The following is a 27683-nucleotide window of genomic DNA, read 5'->3' as shown; positions in this document are numbered from 1 at the left end:
CTGATGCAGGAAATGATAAAGTGTATTATAGCCGTGATATGCTCATGTACACAAATTTTCCTAGACACACACACAAACAAAGAAAGGTCTTGGATACAAAATACAACTGTGTCAACACCCTAGTTCTACCAATCAAAAATCCATATACCTCTTTGGCTGCAGCATGATCCAGTAAGAAGCCATATCAATGAGTGTTCCATATGCTTCCCACCAACAAGCATGGGTGATAGCCTGACATGCCGATTATGCTAAAACAACAAAAAAATTGATGGAACAAAAACGGTGTCTATAATTATTCAGTACCCCAGCAAAAATTCAGCCAATACATTCATGATCAGCCTCCATCATCACTCTTGCCAATATACTCATTAGTATGGAATAACAGTGAAGTAGTTAGGATAGTAGAGTCACCGGGAAGGCTGCTAAGGCTGTGATTTCACCTGAGTCACTGGATGAAAGAATCAAGTTTTCTGCAGTTATCAACAAGAAACCATAATTTATTTCTTGGCACACAATTATCCATGTGAAACGCTAAACACTTGCACAGAAATCATAACTTGCTCATTTTTATAGTGTACAGACTCACCAGGAAAAAAAAAAAATGTTTCAAGCAACTAACACTATGCTTACAAACTATCTTACACAAAACCTAACATTTCTATAGAAGCTTCCGACTTCCTGAAGCAGTGAACTTATGAACTACATAATGTTGCACCTGAGGACAGATGTATCATGACAGAAACAAACAACAAATAAGTTTGGTTAAATGCTACACAGCATGCACACAGGCTTACTATATGCAGTGAATGATGCTAAACTCCCTCTAAAAAGGGTTTGGGCACACTTGGAACTCTGGGTTGTGGATTGCAGTTTGCTGCAAAAAGTAGAAACCACCTTATATATATATATATATATATATATATATATATATGTGTGTGTGTGTGTGTTACCTATCTTTTAGAATAAGCGTGTTTTGGCTCTATGCCACATAGGTATGGGTGTGGGCATAAGTATGTATGGTACGGTAGGGAAATTTTTAACAGTATGGGTACAGGTGTACAGCTATACACATAAATATATGTGTCCAAGTATTTATTTAGGAGAAAAACATGCATGCATGCATGTGTGTGTGTGTGTGTGTGTGTGTTCGACATGGATACAGCAACCCTCCAGAAGTACCCATGTTACATAGCTCTTGCTTGAGCTCAGCTTCTTTAATAAATGAAGGAGATGGAGCAAGCTTTCACTGAGCTAGGATCAGCTCAATCACCCATCCTTACTGATTCCAAACAAAACTGGTCATGTCTAATCAAATTTTGACCTGCATACAAAAACAAAACTCTTTTCTTTTTTCCCATTATACCTACATACCTGCCTATAATATACTGTTGTGACTTTAATGAAGCCCTCAGGCTCAAACGCAAAATAGTAGATTAAAAGACACTAATTGTCCCTTCCATCCAACTTTCCTACTCTCATGTCTTATAATTAGCTTTTAATCTATGTCACATAGGTGCGGGTGCGGCGATGCAGCACTTTAAAAAAACTTGGGTGCGTGGGTGCGGGAGGGTGTATATATATATATATATAATTTTTAACAGTTAACAGCAGTAACACTAATTTTTAACATTAAATTTTTTTAAAGTCCAGATTTGGACATTTATGACCCTGGGTGCGTTGACCGCACCGGGTGCCGCACCCGAGTCGTGTCGCGTCGACGCGGGTGCGGCACCCTGCTGGCTGAATCCCTGTGACATAGCTTTTAATCTATCTGAATCAGCTAAACTTTTCATCTTTACATTAAAGTTAATGATTAAACAAGTCCTTGCTGATTTGTAATACAATCACATGTTCCTGACCATATTGAATTGACCAAATTATCATTTGATAATTAATACCAGAAACTCCAGGATCATTTTTATCAGTAAGATGGACAGACGCACAAGCTCCCATGCCACTTAAAAGTGAGTCATATTTATTATCCAATAGGATTGACATTGAAGATTTAAAGTGACTGTCTTTAAAATATGCAGAATGCTGACAAAATTCTTAAACAAGGTTATACAGAGATATTCAAGATATTTTCCATAGTTCAGAGATACCTACTAAAGTAAATATTTCTCGACAACTGTTCGGCCAAATTTCTCTTGAACATCCTTTGGAGTCTCAATCTGCACCAAGGCAAAGACAGCCGTCAACATGAGAGACTCGATATTCACTTGGTTTCTGGGGCCATAACAACAAGAAACAAAAGGATGAAATAGCAGGATCAGATGAAAAGAAAACTTGGACTTACAGCATTGAGGGCTTTGAAAACAGCTTTCACAGTGTTATGAGGATTCCTTGAACCAATAACCTGCTTGCAAGGATCACAATTAAGATATCGAAACTAGAAATGGGTGCAACTATGGGATTATATGTACATGATTATTAAGCATCGATGGGATAAGATTTCAATGAATGCACACACATGAAGGTATTGTTAAAATGTAGCGTCTCTTATATATATATATATATATATATATATATATATATATATATATATATATATATATATATACCTCAAAACCCGATAAGGGTATTTATGTAAATTCACATATTTTACGCATATTCTCATTTGAGAATATGTTGTATTTTTGTTTTTCCTATTCTTTTATTTTCTTGTATTTTGTTTTTTTTGTTCTTTTCTTTTTTTAATTTTGATGTGACATGGGGGGCCCCCAATACATAGGATGGAGCTCCCCCTCCAACGGTTAAATTTCTAACCCTTGGAGGGGCTCCAATTATCACATGTGAGCCAGAAATATGGAAGCTCACATTAAAGGAAACGGGCTTTGGGGTTACATGCAAGGCTCGATTTCGGAACCAGAGCCTAAAATTACTTTGATTAATGAAGGGAAAATCAAAATTCTTGAGAGAGATGAAAGAACTAAGGCTCTTGAGAAGTATAGTAGAAAACATCAGTAGGAAATGAAGAACTTCAAAATCTTGTCATGGATCTTTTCCTCCATTGAGACAAAAATCAACAATCAACATTATAAAGTTTAAAAAGGCTTCTCAAGCGTGGGAGTACCTTGAGAAGATCTACACTTCAAGGGATTTGTCTCACTAATATTATCTCCAAAAGAAAGCGCTAACCCTTCTTCAAGAGGAGATGACTATAAAAGAGTACTTTGCCGAACTCTCCTCCATTTGAGATGAGCTTGCTATGCTCGAACCGAAGTGGAGTGAAGAAGCCATAGAGGTTCGACATAAACAACTAGAAGAAGATCGTTTTTTTAATTTTTTGAATGGGCTAAGGCCCGAGTTTGAGCAAATAAGATTTTCTCTCCTATCCTCCTTCACTTCTCCCTCTCTTGAAGATGTCATTACTAAATTAAGTGGAGAGGAAACTCGTATGGGCATTAGCAAGCAAAATCCAAGTATACTTGCAATGCCCACAAATCAAGAGGAGTGTGATGGTGCAAATATCGTTTCTAGACCCGGTAACAACTTGAGGACATATAAACCTCCTCACTTCAAAAACCAAAATCAAGGATCCAATGGTGGTCAAAGCGGAAGAAGGGACTATAGCAAAATTGTGTCACTTTTGCAAGGAACCGGGTCATATCAAATCGGTTTGTCCCAAGTGGAAGAAATTACTAGCAATGGCAACCACAAAAAGAGGAATCGACAAGTGGATCTCTCTCTTTAAATCAAATTATGGAAGCTTTTCAACCTCTTCTTAAGGGAGCTATTTTCGGTGCCGCCGTGTCCACTCCTTCCCCTCCAGGTAAAACCTCTTAGCTTTTAGATTCGGGCGCATCATTTCATATGACCCCAAACATTTCTTCTCTTTTTGAATATTCTAAAAGTTTGAAACCATCTTTTGTTTCAACCGCGGATGACACTTCTCTTGAAATTAAAGGAATTGAAAATTTTGAAACCCAAAACTTCTTTATTCCTAAAATTAGATTTATACCAAAATTAAATTTAAATTTACTTTTCATCTCTCAACTCTCGGACCTTGGGTGTAACATTCAATTCTCATCTAATAAATGTTTAATACAAGATCACCGGTCCGGGAGGTTGATTGAGGAAGGCTCTAGGAAGGGAGACTTGTACTATGTGGACTCTCTTCAAATTCCTAAAACCATTTTTTGTAATGTGGCTCAACATAAAGACATAAATGTTTGGCACAAAAGACTTGGTCATCCCAACATTACCAAGTTGTCCTATTTGCATTTTGTTAAAAAACTTTGTAAAAGTACTTTCTCTTGTAATGATTGCATTTTTGGAAAAATGAGAAGTATGCCTTTTGAACAAAGATCTATGTTTACCACTAAACCCTATGTCACAGGGATTCGGCTAGCAGGGTGCCGCACCCACGTCGACGCGACTCGACGCGGGTGCGGGTGCGGTCAACCCGATCCTGGGTGCGTTGACCGAACCCAGGATCATTTATGTCCTTTTTTGGATTTTTTTTTTTTTTTAAAAATGCCCTATGAAATGGGCTGCGAAATTTTTTTAAAAAAAAAAATCTGCTGCAGCTCCTGACTTTTCAATGATGGTGGTAGCCTTGCTTGTGCTATCGTGCTGCTGTATATAAAAAAAAAAATCTGCTGACAGCAGCTGTCAGCTCCTGACTTTTCAATGATGGTGGTAGCCTTGCTTGTGCTATCGTGCAGCTGTATATAAAAAAAATCTTCTGACAGCAGCTGTCAGCTCCTGCAATGATGGTGGTAGCCTTGCTTGTGCTATCGTGTAGCTGTATATAAAATGAAATTTGAAAAAACCCGCCCCCGACCCCTTATATATATATATATATATTTACATTTTTGCCCCTACCGCACCCCCGCACCCGGGTTTTTTGGAAGTGCTGAATCCCCGCACCCGCACCTGCGCCCGCACCCGCACCCGCACCCATGTGACATAGACTAAACCTTTTGAAATTATTCATTCAGATGATTGGAGACTGGCAGTCATCATATCCAAGGAAGGTTTTGCTTATTATGTGATTTTTGTGGATGATTTTTCACGGTATTATTGGATATATTTGTTAAATTATGTATATATTAATATATATATACATATACTTATATATATATATACATTCGTGTATATATAAGTATATATATACATATATGTATATATACATAATTTATTTTCTTTTTCTGTACAACCAAAAACCCGATAGAGGTATTTTGGTAAATTACCATGTAATTTTTTCCTTTTTTATTTTTCCCTTTTTTATTTTTCCTTTTTTCTTTCTTTTTCTCTTTTTTCCTTTTCCTTTTTTATTTTTTATTTCTCACTTTAAAGGACAATAAAGGGCCCCACCCATCTAGTCGTTGGGGCCCCAACGATCATATTTATGACCGTTGGGGCTCCCAACGACTAGAAGGGAGCTCCCTTTATGGTCTCCTCTTTGGTTCCCCTCCTCTATAAATAGAGGAGGCTTTCTCCTTGTAAAAGCATGGGGTTTTCACCCTTCTCTTCCTTTCTTCAATAATATTCAACTTATGACTTTAAGTCATTTTCTACTTTTGTGAGTTTTGTGTGTACACCTTTGGTATTTGTGTTCTTGGCTCTTGTGGTCACTCTTAAAGAGTGTCTTTGCTCTATTGGTGCTTCCGCCTCTTTTCATTACATGGTATCAGAGCTCGATTGGTGATTGGGCTTCTCTTTGTTATCTTGGGACAAGCTTTTTGAAGAAAGGAAGAATATTTGGTGCCGATGGAACGTGATTCTAAAGTGGAGCTTTCTTTTAAGCTCAATGGGTTCAACTATCTTATGTGTGCCTCCGCTATGGAAAATCATCTAAGAGGTAAGAAACTTTGGGGTTTTGTTATGGGAACTACTCCTGAACCCTCTCTTGTTCTCACTAAAATCGAAAATGAGGTTGAAAAAGCTTTAGATGGCGATGAGCGCATCAAAGCTATCAATGACCATCAATCCAAAGTTGAGGATTGGGAGAGTAACCATGCCAAAATTTTGGCATGGTTTATGAACAATGTAGACCTTAAAAATTGTGCTAATATTGCCAAATTTAGAAGGTCCAATGAGGCATGGTTTTTCCTCAAGGGTATGTATACCCAAAAGGATCTTGCTCGACAATTTTTTGTGCTAACAATTTTTTGTCCGAGACTACTTTAGCTCTCTAACCCCTCTTTGGGATGAACTTGCTCTTCTTGAGCCTAAATGGGTGGCTCCGGAAGATATTAAGTTAAGAAGGGAACAAATTGAAAAAGAGCACTTTTTCCAATTTTTTCATGGTCTTCGGCCAGAATTTGAACAAGTTAGGGCATCCTTCTCCATAGAAGCAAAGCCTTACCCATTGAAGACGCCCTTGCCGAAATATGCCAAGAAGAAACTCGACTTGGCCTAAGCGTTAAGAGTGATGAAGTTTTGGCCGTTACTAGGCCCGGATCAAATGTAAAAGCATATAGACCTCCTCACTTTAACAAAAATAATGGGCCTAGAAAGGGAGTGATATGTCATTATTGTAATGAACCGGGACAGATTAGACCGGTTTGTCCCAAACTTAAAAGAAAAAGTAGTCGCGGTTGGAGAAAATTCTCCAAAGAAGGAAGAAGAAAGTGCCAAAGAGGGAGATATCAAAGAAACTCTTAATCATATCTCCGAAGTTCTCCAACATCTTCTCAAGACTTCTTCTTCAACATCCGGAGCCGCCATCGCCTATTCTTCATCACCTCCAGGTATGTGGATACTAGACTCCGGTGCTTCTTTTCATATGACATCTCATAAAAACTCTCTTTCAAATGTTTTTTCCGAACCCATATCCTCTTATGTTTCAACGGCCGATGGAACATCTTTGAAAATTGAAAGTATTGGAACACTTGATTTTAAAAATTCTCAAAAATTTTTTGTTCCTAAAGTAAGAATTGTTCCAAAAATTAATCTAAATCTTTTTTTCGTTTCCCAAATCGTCGATCATGGATGTCAAGTCTCTTTCTCACCTAAAGATTGCACCGTGCAGGATCTCCAGTCAGGGAAGCTGATTGGGCAAGGCCATAGAAGGGGTGATCTCTATTTTATGGATTTTTTGACTCTTTCATCTAAGTCATCTTGCAATCTTGTAAAAGACAAAAGTATTGGAATTTGGCATGAGAGACTTGGTCATCCAAATTTTGTAAAAATGTCTCTTTTTCCTTTTTTGAACAATACTTGTAAAGACAATCACATGACTTGTAAAGATTGCATTTTTTGAAAATCTAAAACTACTCCATTTCCTCAAAGAAGTTACTTCACCACTCGGCCTTTTGAACTTATTCATTCCGATGTGTGAGGACCTTCCCCTATTTTGTCTAAAGGAGGTTTTTCGTACTATGTGGTCTTTATTGATGACTTCACTCGATTTACATGGATTTACTTCCTAAGTCGCAAATCCGAAGTTTTCAACTTCTTTAAAGAATTTCATGCAATGGTTAAAAATCAATTTTTGGGAAACCTATCTATTCTTATGTCTGATTCGGGAGGCGAATATATGTCCAATGATTTTCAAAGCTATTTAAAAGAAAATGGAATTTGTCATCAACGTTCTTGTCCCAACACTCCGCAACAAAATGGTCTTGCGGAAAGAAAGCATAGACACATAATAGAAACCACAAGAACGTTATTAATTTCAAAAAATATTCCAAAATCCTTTTGGGTCGAAGCGGTTCTAACCTCAACATACCTTATCAATAGAACCCCTTCATCTTCTTTGAAAAATCTTTCTCCATTTGAAAAACTTTAAAATATGTCTCCCGATTATAAAAGACTAAGAATTTTTTGATGTAAATGCTTTGTTTTAACTCACAAAAATGATAAACTTTCTCTTAGGGCTATTGAATGTATTTTCTTAGGATGTGGCGAAAAACAAAAAGGTTATCGATGTTTTGACATACTCAAAAACAAACTTTATATCTCAAAAGATGTCACATTCCTAGAAGAAGAAAATGGTTTTTCGCACCAACCAAATGAAAATATTGATTATTCCTTTTTATTTGACTTGTTGCCTCGAGAAAACATCATAGATGATCATATTGATCCTAATGATCCACTTGTTGAAGATCATTTTGAACATCCAAATGATGATCAAAATTTAGAAGAAAATGTTTCAAGACAAATACAAGTCTACTCTAGAAGGAATGAAAGAAATCCACCTTGTGCCCTTGAAAAAATCTCTCAAAGTGAGTCGATCAAAGAAACCTCTCAAAGAAGATCAAATCGTATTTCCAAAGCACCAAATAGATTTGTTTCTTATGATTCTTTTTCTCCAAACTTTCGAGCATGTCTACTTGCTCTTCACTCCTTTCATGAACCATCTCATTACAATGATGCTAAACAATATGCTCATTGGAATGAAGCTATGGATCTAGAACTTAATGCTCTTAAAAAGGCACAAACTTGAGAAATCATTGATCCTCCCAATGGCAAGAAACCCATTGGATGTAGATGGGTTTTTAAAGTAAAAAGTAAGAGTGATGGTTCATTAGAAAGATATAAGGCTAGATTAGTAGCAAAAGGATATGCCCAAGAGTATGGGGTAAATTATGATGAAACTTTTGCCCCAGTTGCTCGAATGACTAGTGTTCGAGCTCGTATTGCTATAGCCTCTGTTAAAAAATGGTCAATTTTTCAACTTGATGTCAAAAATGTCTTTTTGAATGGAAATTTAAATGAAGAAGTTTATATGGAACCTCCTCCAGGTATGAATTTAAATGAAAAAAATTTAAAATTAAAAAAGTCCTTATATGGACTTAAGCAAGCTCTTAAAGCTTGGTATGACAAGTTTAGTAATGTATTAATCAATTTAGGATTTTCTTCTTGCTATACTGACATTGCTCTTTTTGTTAAGAAGACAGGTGACTCTATTGTTATGCTTTTGTTATATGTTGATGATATGATCATCACTGGGAATGACAAAAAGGGAGTAAATGATGTAAAGTCTATGTTAAAAGAAACTTTTGATATGTCTGATCTTGGATACTTGAGATATTTTTTAGGGATTGAAGTAGCTTATTCCGCGCGCGGATACATCCTATCTCAAATGAAATTAGCTGCAGAAATTTGTACCAAGTCAGGAATATCTTATGAAAAGAAAGTTGAGACTCCCGAAGTTATCAATGCAAAACTGAGGCTTGAGGATGGTGTTCTTCTTGAGGATCCAACCCTCTTCCGTCAATTAATTGGATCCCTCACTTATCTATCCATCACACGTCCAGATATAGCTCATGTGGTTCATGCAGCAAGCCAGTTTCAGCATGCACCTGTAAAGAGTCTTTCACACAATCAAGTCTACAAACAACTTGACAAAACATACATTCACCCAATATGGTAAACCAAAATAGCATACAAAATGCTCCACAGCACAAACATAAGAATAGTGCATAAATGCACTTGAATCTGAATATGTAAGAGGTAAAACCCTCTACCTTTGTATATGAATTACAATGGGCAGCATGCCCTTATTTATAGAGAGGTTACATGAAAGGAGCTATTAAAATAGCTGTTGGGATAGCTGTTGGGCTACTCCCAACAGCTCTAATTAGAGCCGTTGGGAGTAGCCCAACAGCTCTATTCAAACAGTCAACATTTTGACTGTTTGACAGAACCTGACAAAAAGGCTCTTGGCTGTTTTGACAGTCCAACAGCTCTAGTCAATTATGACTGTTTGACAAAAAGACAAAAAATAAGAAAGAAATAAAATTACAAAAATAAATAAATAAAAAAGTATTACAAGAATATAAGTATATACTTTAAATATATAGTTATATACATATATATATACATATACATACTCTTGTATTACGAAAAGTATGTATATATATATATATATAAATATATATATATATATATTCAAGTATATACATATATATGTCATTTTCTAACAGTCTCCCTCAAACTTATGGTGAAATCACCGAAAGTTTGTCAAGTAAAAAGTTGAATCTTGGTGAGCATAGTGCCTTGGTGAAGAAGTCAGCAAGTTGATATTCTGATGTCACATAGGGAAGATCAATAGTCTTCTTCAAATATTCTTCACGAACAAAATGGCAATCCATCTCTATATGCTTAGTTCTTTCATGAAATGTATGATTTCGAGCAATGTATATCGAACTCTTATTGTCACAGCACAATCTTGTAGGATTCTGAAGGTGAATCCCCATATCTGAAATCAGTTGTTTGAGCCACACGACTTCCATAGTAGTAGTTGTCATTGCTCTATATTCAGCTTCTGTAGATGATAATGACACCTTTTGTTGTTTCTTGCACCTCCATGAAATCAAAGATTCACCTAGAAATATACAAAAACCAGTTGTTGAGCGCCTGTTATTTGGATCTCCTCCCCAATCAGCATCAGAATATGCAATAAGATCTAAGGAGGAAGAGGAGGACAGAAAGACTCCCTTATTTATAGTGCCTCTGATGAATTTAATAATTCTCATGACTGCACTCATATGAGCTGATGTTGGAGCATGTTGAAATTGACTGGCTATATGTACAGCATGGGCTATGTCTGGTCTTGTAATACTTAAATACATAAGAGATCCCACTAGCTGTCTAAAGGGAGTTGGATTGTCCAAAGGAACTCCATCATCGGCTCACATTTTCATTCCAACAATCTCTGGAGTATCAACAACTTTATCATCTGAAAGTCCTGACCTGTCAATAATATCTGAAGCAAACTTTGTTTGTGACAATATGTATCCTCGGTTAGAGTATGAAACTTCTATACCAAGAAAGTATGTTAGAAACCCAAGATCTGTCATTTCAAAAGAATTTTTCAAAAATTGTTTTACTTTCTTGATTCCCTCGTCACTACCTGTAATTAACATATCATCAACATATAAAAGTAAAATTATAATACCAGCAGAAGAGTTCTTGATAAACAAAGTTGTATCAGTATAGCATGGTTTAAAACCATACCTTGTAATAACATTGTTAAAAGTATCAAACCAAGCTTTAGGTGCTTGTTTGAGGCCATATAATGCCTTTTTTAATTTAAGCACTTTACCTGAAGGAATTATTAATCCAGGTGGAATATCCATATATACTTCCTCATTGAGATTCCCATTTAAAAATGCATTTTTAACATCCATTTGAAATATATTCCAATTTTTAATAGCTGAAATAGCTACAAGCATTCGAACAGTGGTCATCCTGGCAACAGGAGCAAAAGTTTCTTCGTAATCTACTTCGTATTCTTGAGAATATCCTTTGGCAACTAATCTGGCTTTATGCCTTTCCAAGGATCCATCACTTTTGGTTTTTACTTTAAAAACCCATCTACAACCTATTGTCTTTTTTCCTATAGGTAAATCCAGAATTTCCCAAGTATTAGCATCTTTAAGAGCTTCTAATTCTATGTGCATAGCTTTTATCCATTCAGGTAAATTTTTTGCTTCATTGTAACATGAGGGTTCAAAATATGAGTGGATAGCTACAAGACATGCTCTATGTTTAGGAGAGAATGAATCATAAGACACAAATTTATTTGGAATTCTTGAGGTTCGTTCTGATCTACGAATAGTGGTTTGTTCTGAAGGAATTTCTGATGCTTCATGATTACTTTGATTTACACCTTCATTGAATGCATTTCGATTTCTTCTAGTGTATACTATTGGTTCAACTATTGTTCTATTTTCAATAAGAGGTTCTACATAAATATTTTCATCATTAGACAATAGTTTGAACCAGTGTTTTAAAACTCGCCGAGTCAACTCATTGACTCGGCTGACTCGGCTCGGCTCGCCCCTCCAGCGAGTCAACTCGGCAAGGCAAACTCGGTTTGCCAAAACTCGGGCTTGACTCGGCCTGACTCGGCCTGACTCGGCTTGACTCGGCTTGACTCGGCCTGACTCGGGCGAGTTTTGGGATGTTTGAAATTTTTTTTTTGAGTTTCAAATTACAGTTTCGAAATATATAAGTACATATATTTTAACAAGGGTTACCCCCAGATTTTGTATAAAAAAGAAAATAAAAATCATTTAAAGATAAAAAAGCATTTAAATCCATAGAATAAAATCGCCATGTTGTTCGAACTACTGTTCACCCTGTGTTATCAACTTATTCTAGCAAAATATTTTAAAGAAATGATTCTCACTATATATGGCGGGTCAATTGTGCCTATGGGAAGTCACATTTAGGTTTCATCATCCATTTGTTATGTGAACAAGCATTGTACATATTCAAATATTAGTAGTCTTTTTATAGTTGTGTCATTAATATATTTCCTGCATAGTTTTATACATGAGAAAATTGCTTATTTATGTTGATATTGGGCATTCTGTAAACTTTCAATATGCACATATATCCCTGTTTTACATTTATGGATTTGTTAGAGAGGGAATTAAAACTTTTAAAACAAGCTAGCATATATGATTGGCCATCTTAGGAACCTTAGGTAGTAGCAGACTGAACTCATGGTGACCAAATCCTCTAATTCAAGTCATGAATTAGTCAAAGTGCTTGTATAGATATCAAATTCAATTATTCAAGCAAACCTCTATAGCTCTTTGCAGTTTGCAGTTGTTTTTATATTCTTACAGACATTTGGAGACTATGTTTACTCAAAAACATGGTTTCAGACAAATTATATATTGTTTTTCTTTTAAAATCAAAAGTTAACAAAACCCGGTCCGAGTCACCGAGTTGACCCGCCGAGTCACGAGTGAATAAAGAACGAGTCGAGTTCCGAGTCACGGGTTTTAAAACCTTGGTTTGAACAAGAAAGAATAATCAGAGTTTATGTCTTCCGACATGTTTTCTTCAAATCCACTTTCATTTTCAACAAAATTAACATTCCTTGAAATGAGAAGTTTATCATTTTTGGTATCATAACATTTAAATCCTTTTTGTGTTTATGAATAACCAATGAACGCACAAGAAATAGCTTTAGAAGATAGTTTATCTCCTTTATCATTCAAAACATAACATTTGCAACCAAAGATTCTCAGTCCTTGATAGTCAGGTTGATATTTGAATAATTTTTCAAAAGGAATTTCATTAGATAAAGTTTTGGAAGGCATCCTATTTATAAGATATACTGAGGTTAATGCAGCTTCAGCCCAAAGATTTTTTGGAACATTTTTAGCAATAAGAAGAGTTCTTGTAGTTTCCATAATATGTCTGTGTTTCCTTTCTGAAACTCCATTTTGTTGTGGGGTTCTAGGACATGATCTTTGATGTAAAATTCCTTCATTTTCTAAAAATTGTTTAAACTCATTTGACAAGTATTCTCCTCCAGAGTCAGTTCTGAGAATTTTGAGTTTACTTTCAAATTGATTTTTAATCATGTTATGGAATGTTTTGAAGGTTGCAAATACATCTGATTTATACTTAAGAAAGTAAATCCAACAATATCTAGTGAAGTCATCAATAAACACAACATAGTAGGAGAATCCGCCTTTAGAGGCTACAGGAGCAGGACCCCATACATCCGAATGAACTAATTCAAAAGGCATTGAGGAGTAAAAAGTTCTTTGACCATAAGGCAAGACTGTCATTTTACCAAGTAAACATTCTTTGCATTCAAAATTATCTTTACAAAGATTCTTGGTAATAGGTACAAAATTTAATTTTCTTATATTTGGATGCCCAAATCTATGATGCCAAGTCTGTATGTCTTTTGTTTGGGCAGTGTTGCAAAATGATTCCTTTGGAATACAAAGAAAATCCATATAATAGAGATTCCCTTGCCTAGAACCTTCCCCAATCAATTTCCCGGACTGGCGATCCTGCACCCAACATTTACTTGATGAGAAAATGACATCACATCCATGATCCGAGATTTGTGAAACAGAAAGTAGATTAAGATGTAGTTTTGGTATAAGTCTTATTTTCGGAATATAAAAGTTGTTATGTTTTGACAAATCATTTTTAAAAATTCCAACACCCTCTATTTCCAAGGCAGTACCATCGGCAGTGGAAACAAATGATGCATTTGAATTAGGTTGACATTCGGATAGTATAGATCTATGTGGGGTCATATGAAAAGAAGCTCCTGAATCAAGAAGCCAAGAGCACATACCAGGAGTAGAAGAGGTTGCAATGGCCGCTCCTGAGGTAGATCCTTTAAGCAGTGGTTGTAATGCCTCCGTCAGTTGAGATAATGATTTGGTGAGGTCTTTGAGATTCAAAGTATCTTCATCTTGTTTTGATGGTGCAGCCGCAACACGCTTTTCTTGAGGCCTATATTTGTATCTAGGACATTGAGGCCTAATATGACCGGGCTCATTACAATTATGGCAAATGATTTTTGATTCTCCTCGATTCTTATTAAAATGAGGAGGTTTATATGGCTTGATATAGTGTCCTGGTTTTGATGCGGCAAGTGCGCAATACTCTTCTTGACCATTGCTAGAAGTAGCAAGCACACTAACATTTTTACTCATGTTTAGCCTAGTCTTTTCTCCACTAAGTTTAGTGAGAATCTCATGAATAGGAGGAGGTGATGAAGATGATAGCAAGGAGGCCCTTGTTTGTTCAAACTCGGGTCTCAAACCATAGAGAAAAGCGAAAAGTCTCTCTTCTTCAACTTGAACTCTCCGCATTTCTATACACTTTCCTTCCCATTTGGGTTCAAATTGGGCAAGTTGGGTCCAAATGGAAGATAACTCCATAAAATAATCTCTTATATTCTTATCTCCTTGTTTAATGTTTCTAACTTTTTCTTGAAGATAATACTTGTGAGCCATATCTTTTTCGGTAAACATACCTCTAAGATATTCCCATGCTTCATTTGCCTTTTTGTAACACAAAAGGTTTGAGGCAATTTTTGTCTCAACTCTACTAAGCATCCATGAAAGAATTTTGGCATTTTTCATTTCTCATTCATCTAATTTTTTGTAGTATTCTTCTATGGCTTTGTTTTTTTCTTCAAGACTAGTCTCAACGTCATTTTCACCTAATGTAATTTTGGGAGTGGGTTCAAGAATAGTACCTCTTACAAATCCCCACAAACCTTGACCCTTGATGAATGTCTCCAAGTGTCCCGCCCAAATGTTATAGTTGCTTCCCTCAAGTTTGAATGGCGGAATGAAGTTGGAGTTGCTTGTATTGTGCGGAAAAAATTCACCCATGATGAATCCAAAGAAAAAAGGAACCACCAATCACGAAAGAAAGAAGGCACGCTTTACGAGGCAGCTCACCAATACACGGTTGATCATACAACAAGCTCTGATACCATGTAAAGAGTCTTTCACACAATCAAGTCTACAAACAACTTGACAAAACATACATTCACCCAATATGGTAAACCAAAATAGCATACAAAATGCTCCACAGCACAAACATAAGAATAGTGCATAAATGCACTTGAATCTGAATATGTAAGAGGTAAAACCCTCTACCTTTGTATATGAATTACAATGGGCAGCATGCCCTTATTTATAGAGAGGTTACATGAGAGGAGCTATTAAAATAGCTGTTGGGATAGCTGTTGGGCTACTCCCAACAGCTCTAATTAGAGCTGTTGGGAGTAGCCCAACAGCTCTATTCAAACAGTCAACATTTTGACTGTTTGACAGAACCTGACAAAAAGGTTGTTGGCTGTTTTGACAGTCCAACAGCTCTAGTCAATTATGACTGTTTGACAAAAAGACAAAAAATAAGAAAGAAATAAAATTACAAAAATAAATAAATAAAAAAGTATTACAAGAATATAAGTATATACTTTAAATATATAGTTATATACATATATATATATACATATATATATACATATACATACTCTTGTATTACGAAAAGTATGTATATATATATAAATATATATATATATATATATTCAAGTATATACATATATATGTCATTTTCTAACAGCACCCACTTCGGTTCATATGGCGGTCGTAATGAGAATTGTGAGATACGTCAAAAATACCATCTCCAAGGGATTATTCTTATCATCTTCCTCATCTCTTGAGTTAACTGCTTTCACTGATGCTGACTGGGGAGGAAATCCCAATTATCGTATCTCAATTACAGGTCTTTGTATTTTTTTAGGTGAATCTCTCATTTCGTGGAGATGCAAGAAACAGCAGAAGGTCTCACTATCATCCACTGAAGCTGAATATCGGGCCATGGCAATGACAACTATGGAAATCGTATGGCTCAGAAGTCTCCTTGGTGACATGGGCATCCCCATTTTCACTCCCACCAAGCTCTGCTGTGATAACAAAAGTGCGATATACATTACCAGCAATCACACTTTTCATGAGTGAACCAAGCATATCGAAATGGATTGCCATTATGTTCGAGACGAATATCTCAGAGGAACTATCGCATTACCATATGTTACTTCAGAATATCAATTGGCTGACTTCTTCACCAAGGCGCTTCCAACTCCACGATTTATGTTTCTTCTTAGCAAACTTTCGGTCTTCTCCCCGTAAAGTTTGAGGGGGCGTGTTAAATTATGTATATATTAATATACATATATATATATATACTTATATATATATATACATTCGTATATAAATAAGTATATATATACATATATGTATATATACATAATTTATTTTCTTTTTCTGTACAATCAAAAACCCGATAGGGGTATTTTGGTAAATTACCATGTAATTTTTCCCTTTTTATTTTTTCTTTCTTTTTCCCTTTTTTCCTTTTCCTTTTTTATTTTTTATTTCTCACTTTGGAGGACCATAAGGGGCCCCACCCATCTAGTCGTTGGGGCCCCAACGATCATATTTATGACTGTTGGGGCTCCCAACGACTAGAAGGGAGCCCCCTTTATGATCTCCTTTTTGGTTCCCCTCCTCTATAAATAGAGGAGGCTCTCTCCTTGTAAAAGCACGGGGTTTTCACCCTTCTCTTCCTTTCTTCAATAATATTTAACTTATGACTTTATGTCATTTTCTACTTTTGTGAGTTTTGTGTGTACACCTTTGGTGTTTGTGTTCTTGGCTCTTGTGGTCACTCTTAAAGAGTGCCTTTTCTCTATTGGTGCTTCCGCCTCTTTTCATTACAATATTTTCTCAAACATAAGCATGAAGTTTTTTCATGTTTTAAATCATATCACAAAATGATCAAAAATCAATTTCATAGTAACTTAAAAATATTTAGAACTGATTCTGGAGGTGAGTACCTCTCTAATGTGTTTAAGAAATATCTTGAAGACTATGGTATAGTCCATCAAAGATCTTGTCCTAAAACACCACAACAAAATGGTTTGTCCGAGAGGAAACATAGGCATATCATTGAAACCACTAGAACCCTTCTTATTTCTCAATCTATTCCAAAAAAAAAATTGGGCTGAGGCAGCTCTTGCTTCCGTTTATCTTATTAACCGTCTTCCATCCAAAAATTTAGATAAAATCTCTCATTTTGAGACTATATGAAAAAGAACTCGATTACAATAGGTTAACAGTTTTTTTTTGTAAATGCTTTGTCCTTATAGATAAAAATGATAAACTCTCACCAAAAGCCATCCCTTGTGCTTTTCTTGGCTATTCTGAAATCCAAAAAGGACTTCGATGTTATGATACTAAGAATGATAAGTTATATGTCTCAAAGAATGTAACGTTTTTGGAAAATGATAGTGGTTTTGAAAAGAATGAATCATATTTAGAAAATACCGACTATTCCTTTTTTTTTTATCTATTATCTAAGGATGATGATATCTCTAGTGATGATGAATCGACATATAACAGTGATAATGAAGTGGTTGAAATCAACAATAATTCTAACCCTACTACCTCTCATGAAGAAAATATAACTAGAGATCCTATCACTATTCACGTAGAAATAGAAGAACCTTTAGAAGTGTTGTTGAGCAATATAGTGAACCTAGCGAATCTATTTTCACATGTGATTCAAATCCTAGAAGAACCGAAAGAACTAGAAAAACTCCCTCTAGATTTGTATCCTTTGATTCATTTTCTCCTAAATATCGGGCTTGCTTAAGTGTCATTCATTCATATTTTGAACCAAATAATTTTGAAGATGCCAAACGATGTATTGAATGGAGAGAAGCCATGGAGAGTGAACTCAAAGCACTTAAGAAAGCCAACACTTGGGAATTTCAAACGCTCCCTAGTGGTAAGAAAAATATAGGATGTTGATGGGTATTCAAAGTCAAAACCAAGAGCGATGGTTCTCTTGAGAGGTATAAAGCTCGCCTAGTAGCTAAAGGGTATAGTCAAGAATATGAGATTGACTATGAAGAGACATTTGCTCTTATAGCTCGTATGGTTACTGTCAGATGTCTCGTCACCATTGCTTTTATTAAAAAATAGAATATTTATCAAATGGATGTCAAAAATGCATTTTTAAATGGTGACCTTAATGAAGAAGTATACATGAATGCTCTACCTGGTATGAAAAATCCTAAAAATAAAGTTCTTCGTCTTCGTAAAGCTCTTTATGGCTTGAAACCAGCTCCCAAAACTTGGCACGATAGGTTTAACAATGTAATGACTGAAAATGGATTTTCTTCATGTTATACTGATACTGCATTATTTGTTAAGAAATCTGATGCAGGAATTGTTATATTACTATTATATGTTGATGACATGTTGATAACAGAAGATGATACTAAAGGAATCAAAAGTGTTAAATCTATATTGACTTCAAAATTTGAGATGTTAGACTTAGGTTTTTCGACATATTTTTTGAGAATTGAGATTGCTTATTCTCACAGAGGTTATTTTCTGTCTTAAACTAAACTTGCTTATGAGATTCTTGACAGATCAGGAATCACAAATGACAAGGTCTGCGAAACTCCTGAAATAGTGGGGTCAAAGATGAAAATTGATGACGGCATTCTTCTAAAAGATCTCACACCTTACAGACAATTGGTAGGATCCCTAACGTATCTCAGCATTAGTAGGCTTGACATTTCTCATGCAGTACATGTTGCCAGTCAATTTCAACATACACCTACTTCAGTCCATATGAGTGTCATTATTCGCATCATCAGATACATAAAGGGTACAGTAAACAAGGGAGTATTTATATCTTCTTCTTCTTAATTAAGTTTAATTGCTTATACTGACTCTGATTGGAGAGGTGACCCAAATAACCGTCACTCCACCACTGGTTTTTGTATTTTTTTAGGTGAATCATTAATTTCTTGGAGATGCAAGAAGCAATAGAAAGTATCGCTTTCCTTCACCGAAGCTGAGTATAGAGTCATGGCGTCTACCGCCATGGAGATTGTTTGGATTCGCAGCTTGTTGGAAGATATGAATATTCACGTTCAAGGGCCCAAAAAATTATGTTGTGATAATAAAAGTGCAATCTACATTGCCAAAAATCACACATTTCACGAGCGCACGAGCATATCGAGATGGACTGCCACTATGTTCGTGAAGAATATTTAAGAAGAACCATTGACCTTCCTTACGTTACATCAGAATATCAACTGACAGACTTCTTCACCAAGGCACTGTGCTCTCCAAGATTTAACTTCCTTCTTGGCAAACTATCGATTGTATCACCCTAAGTTTGAGGGAGGGTGTTAAAATATAGTGTCTCTTTTATATATAGAGAGAGAGAAAGAGAAAGATGCATATACATATATATCATATATATATGTGTGTGTATTTATCTAAGTATATATATAAATATATACCTCAAAACTCGATAAGGGTATTTATACAAATTCACATATTTTACGCATATTCTCATTTGAGAATATGTTGTATTTTTGTTTTTTCTATTCTTTTATTTTCTTGTATTTTAGTTTATTTTTTTGTTCTTTTCTTTTTTTAATTTTGATGTGATATGGGGGGACCCCCAATACATAGGATGGAGCTCCCCCTCCAAGGGTTAGATTTCTAACCGTTGGAGGGGCTCCAACCTATGTATTGGAGCTCCCCCCATGCCTCCTATGTCTTTTAAATAGGGGTGAACCCCTTTAGGTTTCTTATGCTTTTGTAAAGCCCCTTTTGGGATTTCATATATTGAAGGTTATATTTTTTCATGCCTTTGTGCATGTGTATCTGTGCTTTTGTGCACTTGTGAGTGTTCTCCTTTGTGCCTTCGTGCACCCTTTGTGTTTATACACAAAGTCTCTTTTTATAGAGATTTTCACAGGTATATTATCAACCACTACCTTTGACTTGACATTTTTGTACCCAGCTAGATGTAGGATAGTTTCAACTGTCCTGCCTGCCTTCATTCCAGTTGCTGTGGGAGCAGGCCACAAGTAGATCTTTGCAAGAAAAAAATACATCAGTCAATAAAACCAGAAAATAAAGTTGTGGAGCCAAAGGAGTGTATAAAGGAAATAGAAACAGTACGAACCTTGGTTTTCTTGTACTTTGTCTGTATTGCATGAGGAATTGTATGGTCTTCATATCGTTCCACATAATGAAGATTTTGAAAGCATTTCTCATATGCCTGTAAAAGAAAATTGAACAGCATTAGTCTGCCCAGATTTGAAAATCATAAAAATATCCAAGCACAAAATTGGTGATCAAGAAACTTACAAAGGAAACCAAAATCATGAAATGATCGATGACAAATTTTATCAGCCAAGATCTAAAGTGTATGATGTATAAGCCAGGGTTACCAGAAACCAGTGTTGTTAAAAACACGCCTCAAGGCACAAAAAGTGTGCATCGCCTCCGTTTGTGCCTTGAGGTGCACATATAAAGCGTAAGCTTACTGAGGCACGCACCTCAGCCTGAGGAGTGCACCTCATTTTTTACGAATCCATTTGACCCAAAAAAGGGAGAGGCCCGACTGATTAGGGCCTCCTCCTCTTGTCTCTTGCCCTCCTCCCTCTCGTTGTCTCCCTTTCTCTCTACTGAAAAGAAGAAGAAGAAGGTGGTGTCCCCCTCCCTCTCTCGGTAAGTTTCTCTCTCTCTCTCTCTCTCTCTCTCTCTCTCTCTCTCTCTCTCTCTCTCTCTCTCTCTCTCTCTCTCTCTCTCTCGCTCTTCCTCTCTGTCTCTCCCTCTCTCTTTGTCTGCTTATAGTTGAACAGGTAACAACTTTAGACTTAAGTTTACACGCACTTTCGTCCACAAAGGCGCCATTTGTTGAGAATATGTATGCACATTTGATTAGATTTCCACTTCTCTTTGGTGTTCCTTTTTGCAGCCTCAAATTCGCATAATGGTGGTGTTAGATCTTAGTTTTCATGTGCTTCCTTATGTAAAAATGCCATTTGTTGAAAATAAGTTTATATTTGCACTCGTGAATGCAGAGGCATGCACATACACATTATTATATTTGGTACACTTGATTGTACCATACTCTCTAGAAAAAGGTCAAAGGTGTGAGCCTTATCTGATCAATTTGACCCCATGGATGCGTTCAACGTGGTATTTTTAGGAAATCGCAAATTTCGATAAGTTGTAATGATGTAAAAACATGATTTTTCAATTGTGAAATGTTGGTCTGTTGCATTTCTTTTATTTATATATTTAGATATTTTTAAAGAAATTTTTTAAGTTTTTTTTTTTAAATTTGAGGCTTACACTTTACGTCTCGGTTCAGTTTTTGGTGGAGTGCTACACTACGCCTCAACGCTTTTCACAACATTGCCAGAAACACTATAGGAGGACGGGAAACACATTTTCCGGAAAACCATTTTTGAAACGGGAAACACCACGTTTCCGAAACGTATGGCAAACACCAAAAAATTTATGGAAAACATATTTCCCATATTTGGGAAACACATTTCCCACGTGTTTCCTATACGTTTCCCACACGTTTCCCATGTGTTTCCCTTTTGTGGGATACATGTTTCTCATAACGGGAAATGAATTGAGAAACAAACCGGGAAACAAATTGGGAAAAGTTTAGCAAGAGGTATTGAATCCAAAGTTGGATTCAGGTATTTGATCTAAAATATGGATCTAGGTATTGGATCTAGAGTGTATCATTGGATCTCGTAAGAGAAACCAATGACCCAAAGTAGTGGGTCAGGAATCCTATGACCCACTTACGTAGTGGGCCCTTGAGTTATGAGCCTCTAAGATAGTGGTGGGCCCACAACTCATTGGATTCCCAATGGGACAGTTATGGTTGAGAAACGGCTATCCAGGAGAGGCTAATTATACCCAATCCCTGCCTCTGCAGGATCATCATCGATATGTGTATCGAGGAAATCCCCTCTTAAAGCAAGCTGTTAATCATCATCCCCTTCCCATTTCCGTTTCCCAAGATGTTTCCCATTTCTATTTCCCAAGATGTTTTCCCGTTTCCGTTTCCCGTTCTGGTAACCTTGGGCCTCAAGTATGAACAATGCTATATAGAAACAAAAAAGCAACATAATATCATTATTCAGATGAACATAATGGCACACAAAAGATATGTTCTGTCTTGCTAAACCAGCAGTTTCCAGTATTCACTCAATTCACAAACAGAACCAGAAAACGCAAAATGGCTAATTTCTTTGTTTATCAACAGTACCTTTTCCTTCTCTAGGGCCAAAAAGAGTGATTCATATTGTAAGTTTTGTCTAATGACTAAAGTATCAAGTTGAAATGTAACTTTTAATCAATGAAGTTGGAATTGCCACAACAAATCCTGACCTGTTTTGTTTAGGAAATAGCAAAAACCATGTCGACCCATGTCTCAGTCAAGTATAAATGAAATTAAACTTTCAGCTCATTTATGTACCTACATCTCAAATGATGTGAGAATTTGTCATTTGGAGGATATTAGTTGATCTAAGATCCCAACCCATGCAGCCAAGGAGTTGTCAACTGTTAGAGAGATAACTGGCCATCCCAATACATTTACTAAAATATTTTAGGGTATTTGCAGATATTAGCAAAAGGAATCTGTTGCCATAGCATGATTTAACTGTAGAGACAGTTATTTATACATACCAAACCCTTCTCACATAAAAGACTGAAGATGCATTCAGATTTGTTGCATCAACCCTGCCAACACAGGAAGCCCACATTTGATTCCTTGGCATGTGTTTATCTCCTCATGTCAGCACATATATGGCATAGAATACTCTTGGACCTTTAATGTTTTCTCATCCTTGTTGGGTAATGACTTCTTGAACCACATGTGGGTTTGAGAAAAACAAGTCTTGACAGCTGATGCTCCTATGTGCAAATACAACTTTTTGTCCTAAAATCACCCTCCACCTTCTTTGTAATACCAAAAGTACATCTGTACTTTGTATGACCAGCACATAAAATGATAGAGATATTAAGGTTTGGAGTCACATCAAGGGTGAAGGGCATTCCTGTCATTTCTGGTACCATTCAGTACTACTATGTTGCCTATCATATAAGTCGCTTTGGCAATTTAGTTTTGATGTATCGTGTTAAATGTACATACTGTATAATACTACCTAGAGTGGTATTCTCATCATTTTTCTTTCTTTTACATTAACTTTTTTGTACTGCCTTTAATAGGGCTTCTCTTATTAATAGAAGATTGAGTGTGCAGCCTCCACACTAAGGAAAAAAGAATTGGGGCTAAAACTCCTCTCAAGCTTCTTCTTCATTGATCAACAAAGATTATTGAGAGATATGACATTTGGGTTGAATCAGGATTATCATAGTGCCCTATGATATTCTCCTTACAAATGTTTTAACTTTTTTTATAATGTCCTCAAACTGTGGAATGGCCACGTCATCAGATTTTTGCTTTCTTTCATGTTGAATGTTATTATTATGCCTAAACTTTAAATATTTTCTTTTAGCTAGAAATTATTACTCCATTCTTTGGTCGTTTAAACAAATAACCATAACATTTTCAATTTTAAGCTGTGCAGAATATGTGCATCAAAGTATTACAAAGTAGATTTAGAACCAGTAATTTCCAGTTTAAGAATCCAGACAAATTTAGTATTCCATGGAGAGAAAAAAAAAAATTGGCAATGAAACCATTATAATCAGGAGACCTCTAGTAGATACCTTCTGAAGAGCAATTGGAACTGCAGGACCTTTCGCTTTAGCAAAGCCAATAACTCCATGATAGTTACCACAAGTTAATATAGCAGTGTACTTTATTACTTGTCCTCCCTTTTAAGAAAAAGAAAAGGTATATTATAACTCTAGAAATAAAGGCACTATTAGACTGAGAGTAAACTAAACAACAAAACAATAACACACCTTTGTAACTTTACATGTCCGATTAACATCTATCAACTTCACATCAAATCCCTGAAAACAATTCCCCAAAAGGCTAAGTCATGATTATCATATTACATATAGAAGTTATAAACTATATATAATTCAGTCTAAATAGCCAAAGGAATACGCAGATCCCATGCATGCTGGATTGTGAGAAATGCCTACATATATGCTCAATGGGTTCAGGGACATGCATTCAGTCTAAATAGTCAGGCACTATTTTTTCAAGATCGCAATATTTTGAATAGCATTTGCTTTAACTGGCAAGACATGGAAATGAATGAGCAGTAGTAAAAGAGAGACTTAAACTTAGTTAAAATGAAAAAAAGCTTCAGTTATGTCAAACATGTGATCTGCAAGTTTAAAGTAAGATATAGGGAACAAAAAGAACAATGAAGGGGTCCAGCACACCATCCATTACACTATCTATTGCGATAATTAAAGGTATAAATTCCTACATAGACAAAACAAGCCATGACAATAATGATATTGACAACCACGATGATGATGAATAAGGAGGCACAAGTATCAAAAAGGAAGTTGATCAAGGCAGAGGATAACAAACAGAGATGTCCCTGAACTGAGGGATGATCTAAGGTAAGATATAAGGGAAGTCCCTATTTGACATAGTTTAATAAGAGTCAATTGAAACATCCAAATCATGTGGAAGATGGATTGCTATGAAGTTAATTTTCAGCTACAATAAACAAAATGTAAGAAAATCATACAGTTTTTGCTAGCATCAAACCAAAAAGTCAATTTTATCACCCTAAGGGTGAAAACAAATATATATCTAGAAATTTAAGTATGTCATGCAATAAAATAAAATAGAGAAATACAACATGCTAGATAGCAGATGGCACTTACTTTTCTGTACAGAGGTCTTCTTTTCTTCTCAGTCAAAGAATTTCTCTCCTCTGCAAGATCTCGGATCTCTTCCTCTAGAACCTTACCCTTCTTCCCAAAAGTATAATCAAGTTCTGAAAGTTTCTGTTCAATCTGCCGATCAATAGCATTAAGCTTCTCTAGCAGCACATCATCCTTATCCTCAATGAAATCATCATTGTCATCTTCATCATTTCCAGTCCCCTGAATTATCTGCTTTTCCTTTTCGAATCCAGCATGTTCTATAAGATCAACTGAAGGTCCCACTTGTTCATGTTGGATGACTCCATAATTCGCAGGATTATTTGGGTCATAAGCCTCTTTCCACTCCACTAATCTCACAGCACGATTCAACTTCTGAATGAGAATGAATCTTTCCTTCCCAGTTGCTTCTTTGAGGCGATTCATGAGCTCACCAATAACCCTGTACTCCAACGGTAGTGCAAGATGCTTCTCCTCGAATTTATCAATTTTATTCATCCATTTGAAGGCATCATCGAGAGTTTCTGCCCAAATCAACAATCTCGATTCATGACAGTAGTGGCATTTAGGAGAGACAGGAACAATGATGAAACTGCTGAAGACATGACAGCTATTCAACTTTTTTTTTTCAAAATTGTTTTCCTTCTTCTCAAGTTCTATAGGAATATTTTAGTGGAATATTAAGAAAATACTGTGGAAAATAAAAATATAAAGAGACTAGCCTAAGAGATTTTTTCATAAAAATTTTCACATGATACTTGTAACAGTTTGAATGAATTTTAAAAGTAAAATAAGGCTTGATCTTGAAAACAAGGGACTGTATAAGAGGGAAAACATGGATGCATTAAAAAAATATATAACAGGAAAGAATGCCCATGATAAAGGGAAAAAAAATCAGTACTTATGCATGTATTTTTGTTGAAAACATATGGTTTACATTAGTTATACCAAAACAAGACCATGGTCAGCAGCACCAGAAAACAAGAGCAAAAATATCCACAATTACATAAACAGTGACAACTAACAATGGATACAGCGATGAAAAATAAGATGGAATGATGATAAAAATATCTTAAACAGGTGCAATAATTAGATAATGCTTTCAAATTTTGAACAGCATTCCTATCAAGATGAAAATCAAATGGATTCTTCAACCCTTTTCCAGCACATATATATATATATATATATATATATATATATATATATATATATATATATATATATATATATATATATATATATATATATATTGTAAATGACAGAGAATATCAACAATAACCAGACAGAACAAAACGCAGATAAAAGCCTAAACAAGTGAATCAGCATTTTAGAACAAAATATCTTCCTGAACTAATCTACCAATTTCTTTCCCTCTACCCCGGGATAAACTTGTGAACAATGCCCAGAAACAAGTCGGCCTTCACCATCATCATTTGCCCCACATATTTCATTCATTGTCATTACAACCATGTTGCTTATATTGGCTCTAAATAACTCGGAAATGCAAAAAATAATAAATCAAATCGAATCAAACCTGCTTCAACAAGATTCCTGATCATCTCCTCGTGCTTCTTGAACTTCTTCTCGAATAAGTCGGCACGTTTATTCGATTCCTCCGGCGAATACCTATCATCGTCGTCGCTGCTATCTGATTCCGTCCACTCTTCGAATCTGTCGATCTCTCCGGCCTCCTTCGCGCTCTTCTTCTCGAGCTTTTCTATCAGCGGCACCACGCCCATGTAATCCTCCTCCTCTTCATCGTCGTCGACCTCTTCGCCTCTGCGTCGCCGTTCTTCTTTTTCCCGCTGCTTCTCCCGCTCCACCTCCGCAAGGAGATCATGGACCACCCTATCGGTGCAGAAAAACCGGCCGATTCCGTTGTCGAAACCGCAAAAACCCGTAAAACGCGAGATGGGTGCTGGAAATTGAGGCCTAACAATGAAAGAAGTGAAGAAATCTCTTGATGGGGTGCGGAGAAATTTGGTGGGTCGGCGGAAAAAATGATACCAAGTTCTTCTCAAGTTGAGAAACGCCATTTCTCTCTGAGAATGAGGATGTTTAAGGATCAAAGAAGGAAGGGAGCGAAGGAGAAGGGGAGGATTTCGGCATGGAAGGGAGCATTGGTGGCATTGATGCAGTCTCTCTTTATCGTTCGGCCGCCAAAGAGGGAGGAAGACGAACGTTTAAACCCCAAATAAACCCCTCATTTCGATCGGCGCGTCCGGGCAGCAAATAACTGCGTTAAATTCATAAAGCTATCGACACGAAGGAAAAACAACTTCGTTAAATTCAATAAAGACGAACTTAACCGAGTTCTACTTTAGTAAAATCTAATGTGTCAAGGTCACGGGTTTCGTCCGGATTTAGGCCTATTGCACATCTGGTTCGGCAAATGGTCCTGTTTGGCATCTGTTTAGTTACAAGAAGCTTCTTAAATTTCTCTTTAGAAGCTTTATGAGAAACTCGCTTCCAATAACAGAAAGCTTGTTTTTTTATGATTTTTAAATAAAGTCGCAAGGAAAATCTGCATGTCACAAAGGAGATTTGCAAATTACAAAAGAATTTTGCAAGATACAAGGAAATTCCCAAGTCTCAAGAGTTTCACAAGTCACAAAGAAATTTAGCAAAATTAACCCCAAAGATATGTCAAGGACTGAACTAAACCAAATCCAAGGCCGAGACCAAAACAAAAACCAAATTCAAATCTAAATTAATATTTAATATTTAATATTCTTTTAGCAAGCCTAAGATCTAATGCCCCTTGAGGGCCTT

General features: G+C 36.1%; 1 protein-coding gene across 3 annotated transcripts; it reads right to left on the bottom strand.

The window, feature by feature from the left end:
• Positions 1–332: 332 nt before the first annotated feature.
• LOC149843179 (uncharacterized) lies at positions 333–27072 on the bottom strand. 3 transcript variants are annotated; one of them, XM_090001724.1, is made up of 9 exons: positions 26446–27072; positions 24912–25435; positions 24024–24074; positions 23826–23933; positions 20242–20337; positions 20051–20149; positions 2297–2356; positions 2107–2171; positions 333–470 (listed from the first exon to the last, which is right to left on the bottom strand). In XM_090001724.1, coding segments are annotated over exons 1-9 (1506 nt in total). In that variant the 5' UTR covers positions 26948–27072; the 3' UTR covers positions 333–469. The 3 variants fall into 3 exon arrangements, with proteins under 3 accessions (XP_089857850.1, XP_089857851.1, XP_089857849.1); XM_090001725.1 differs by having other exon boundaries at positions 347–470; positions 2103–2171; XM_090001723.1 differs by lacking the exon at positions 333–470 and having other exon boundaries at positions 1953–2171.
• Between the last annotated feature and the right edge of the window lie 611 nt (positions 27073–27683).

This window comes from Nuphar pumila, chromosome 3 (genome assembly GCF_984573655.1).
Source record: "Nuphar pumila chromosome 3, dmNupPumi1.hap1.1, whole genome shotgun sequence".
NCBI classification, from domain to species: Eukaryota; Viridiplantae; Streptophyta; class Magnoliopsida; order Nymphaeales; family Nymphaeaceae; genus Nuphar; species Nuphar pumila.
The sequence above is the reverse complement of the archived record's forward strand: the minus strand, read 5'-3'. Positions and strand labels throughout refer to the sequence as shown.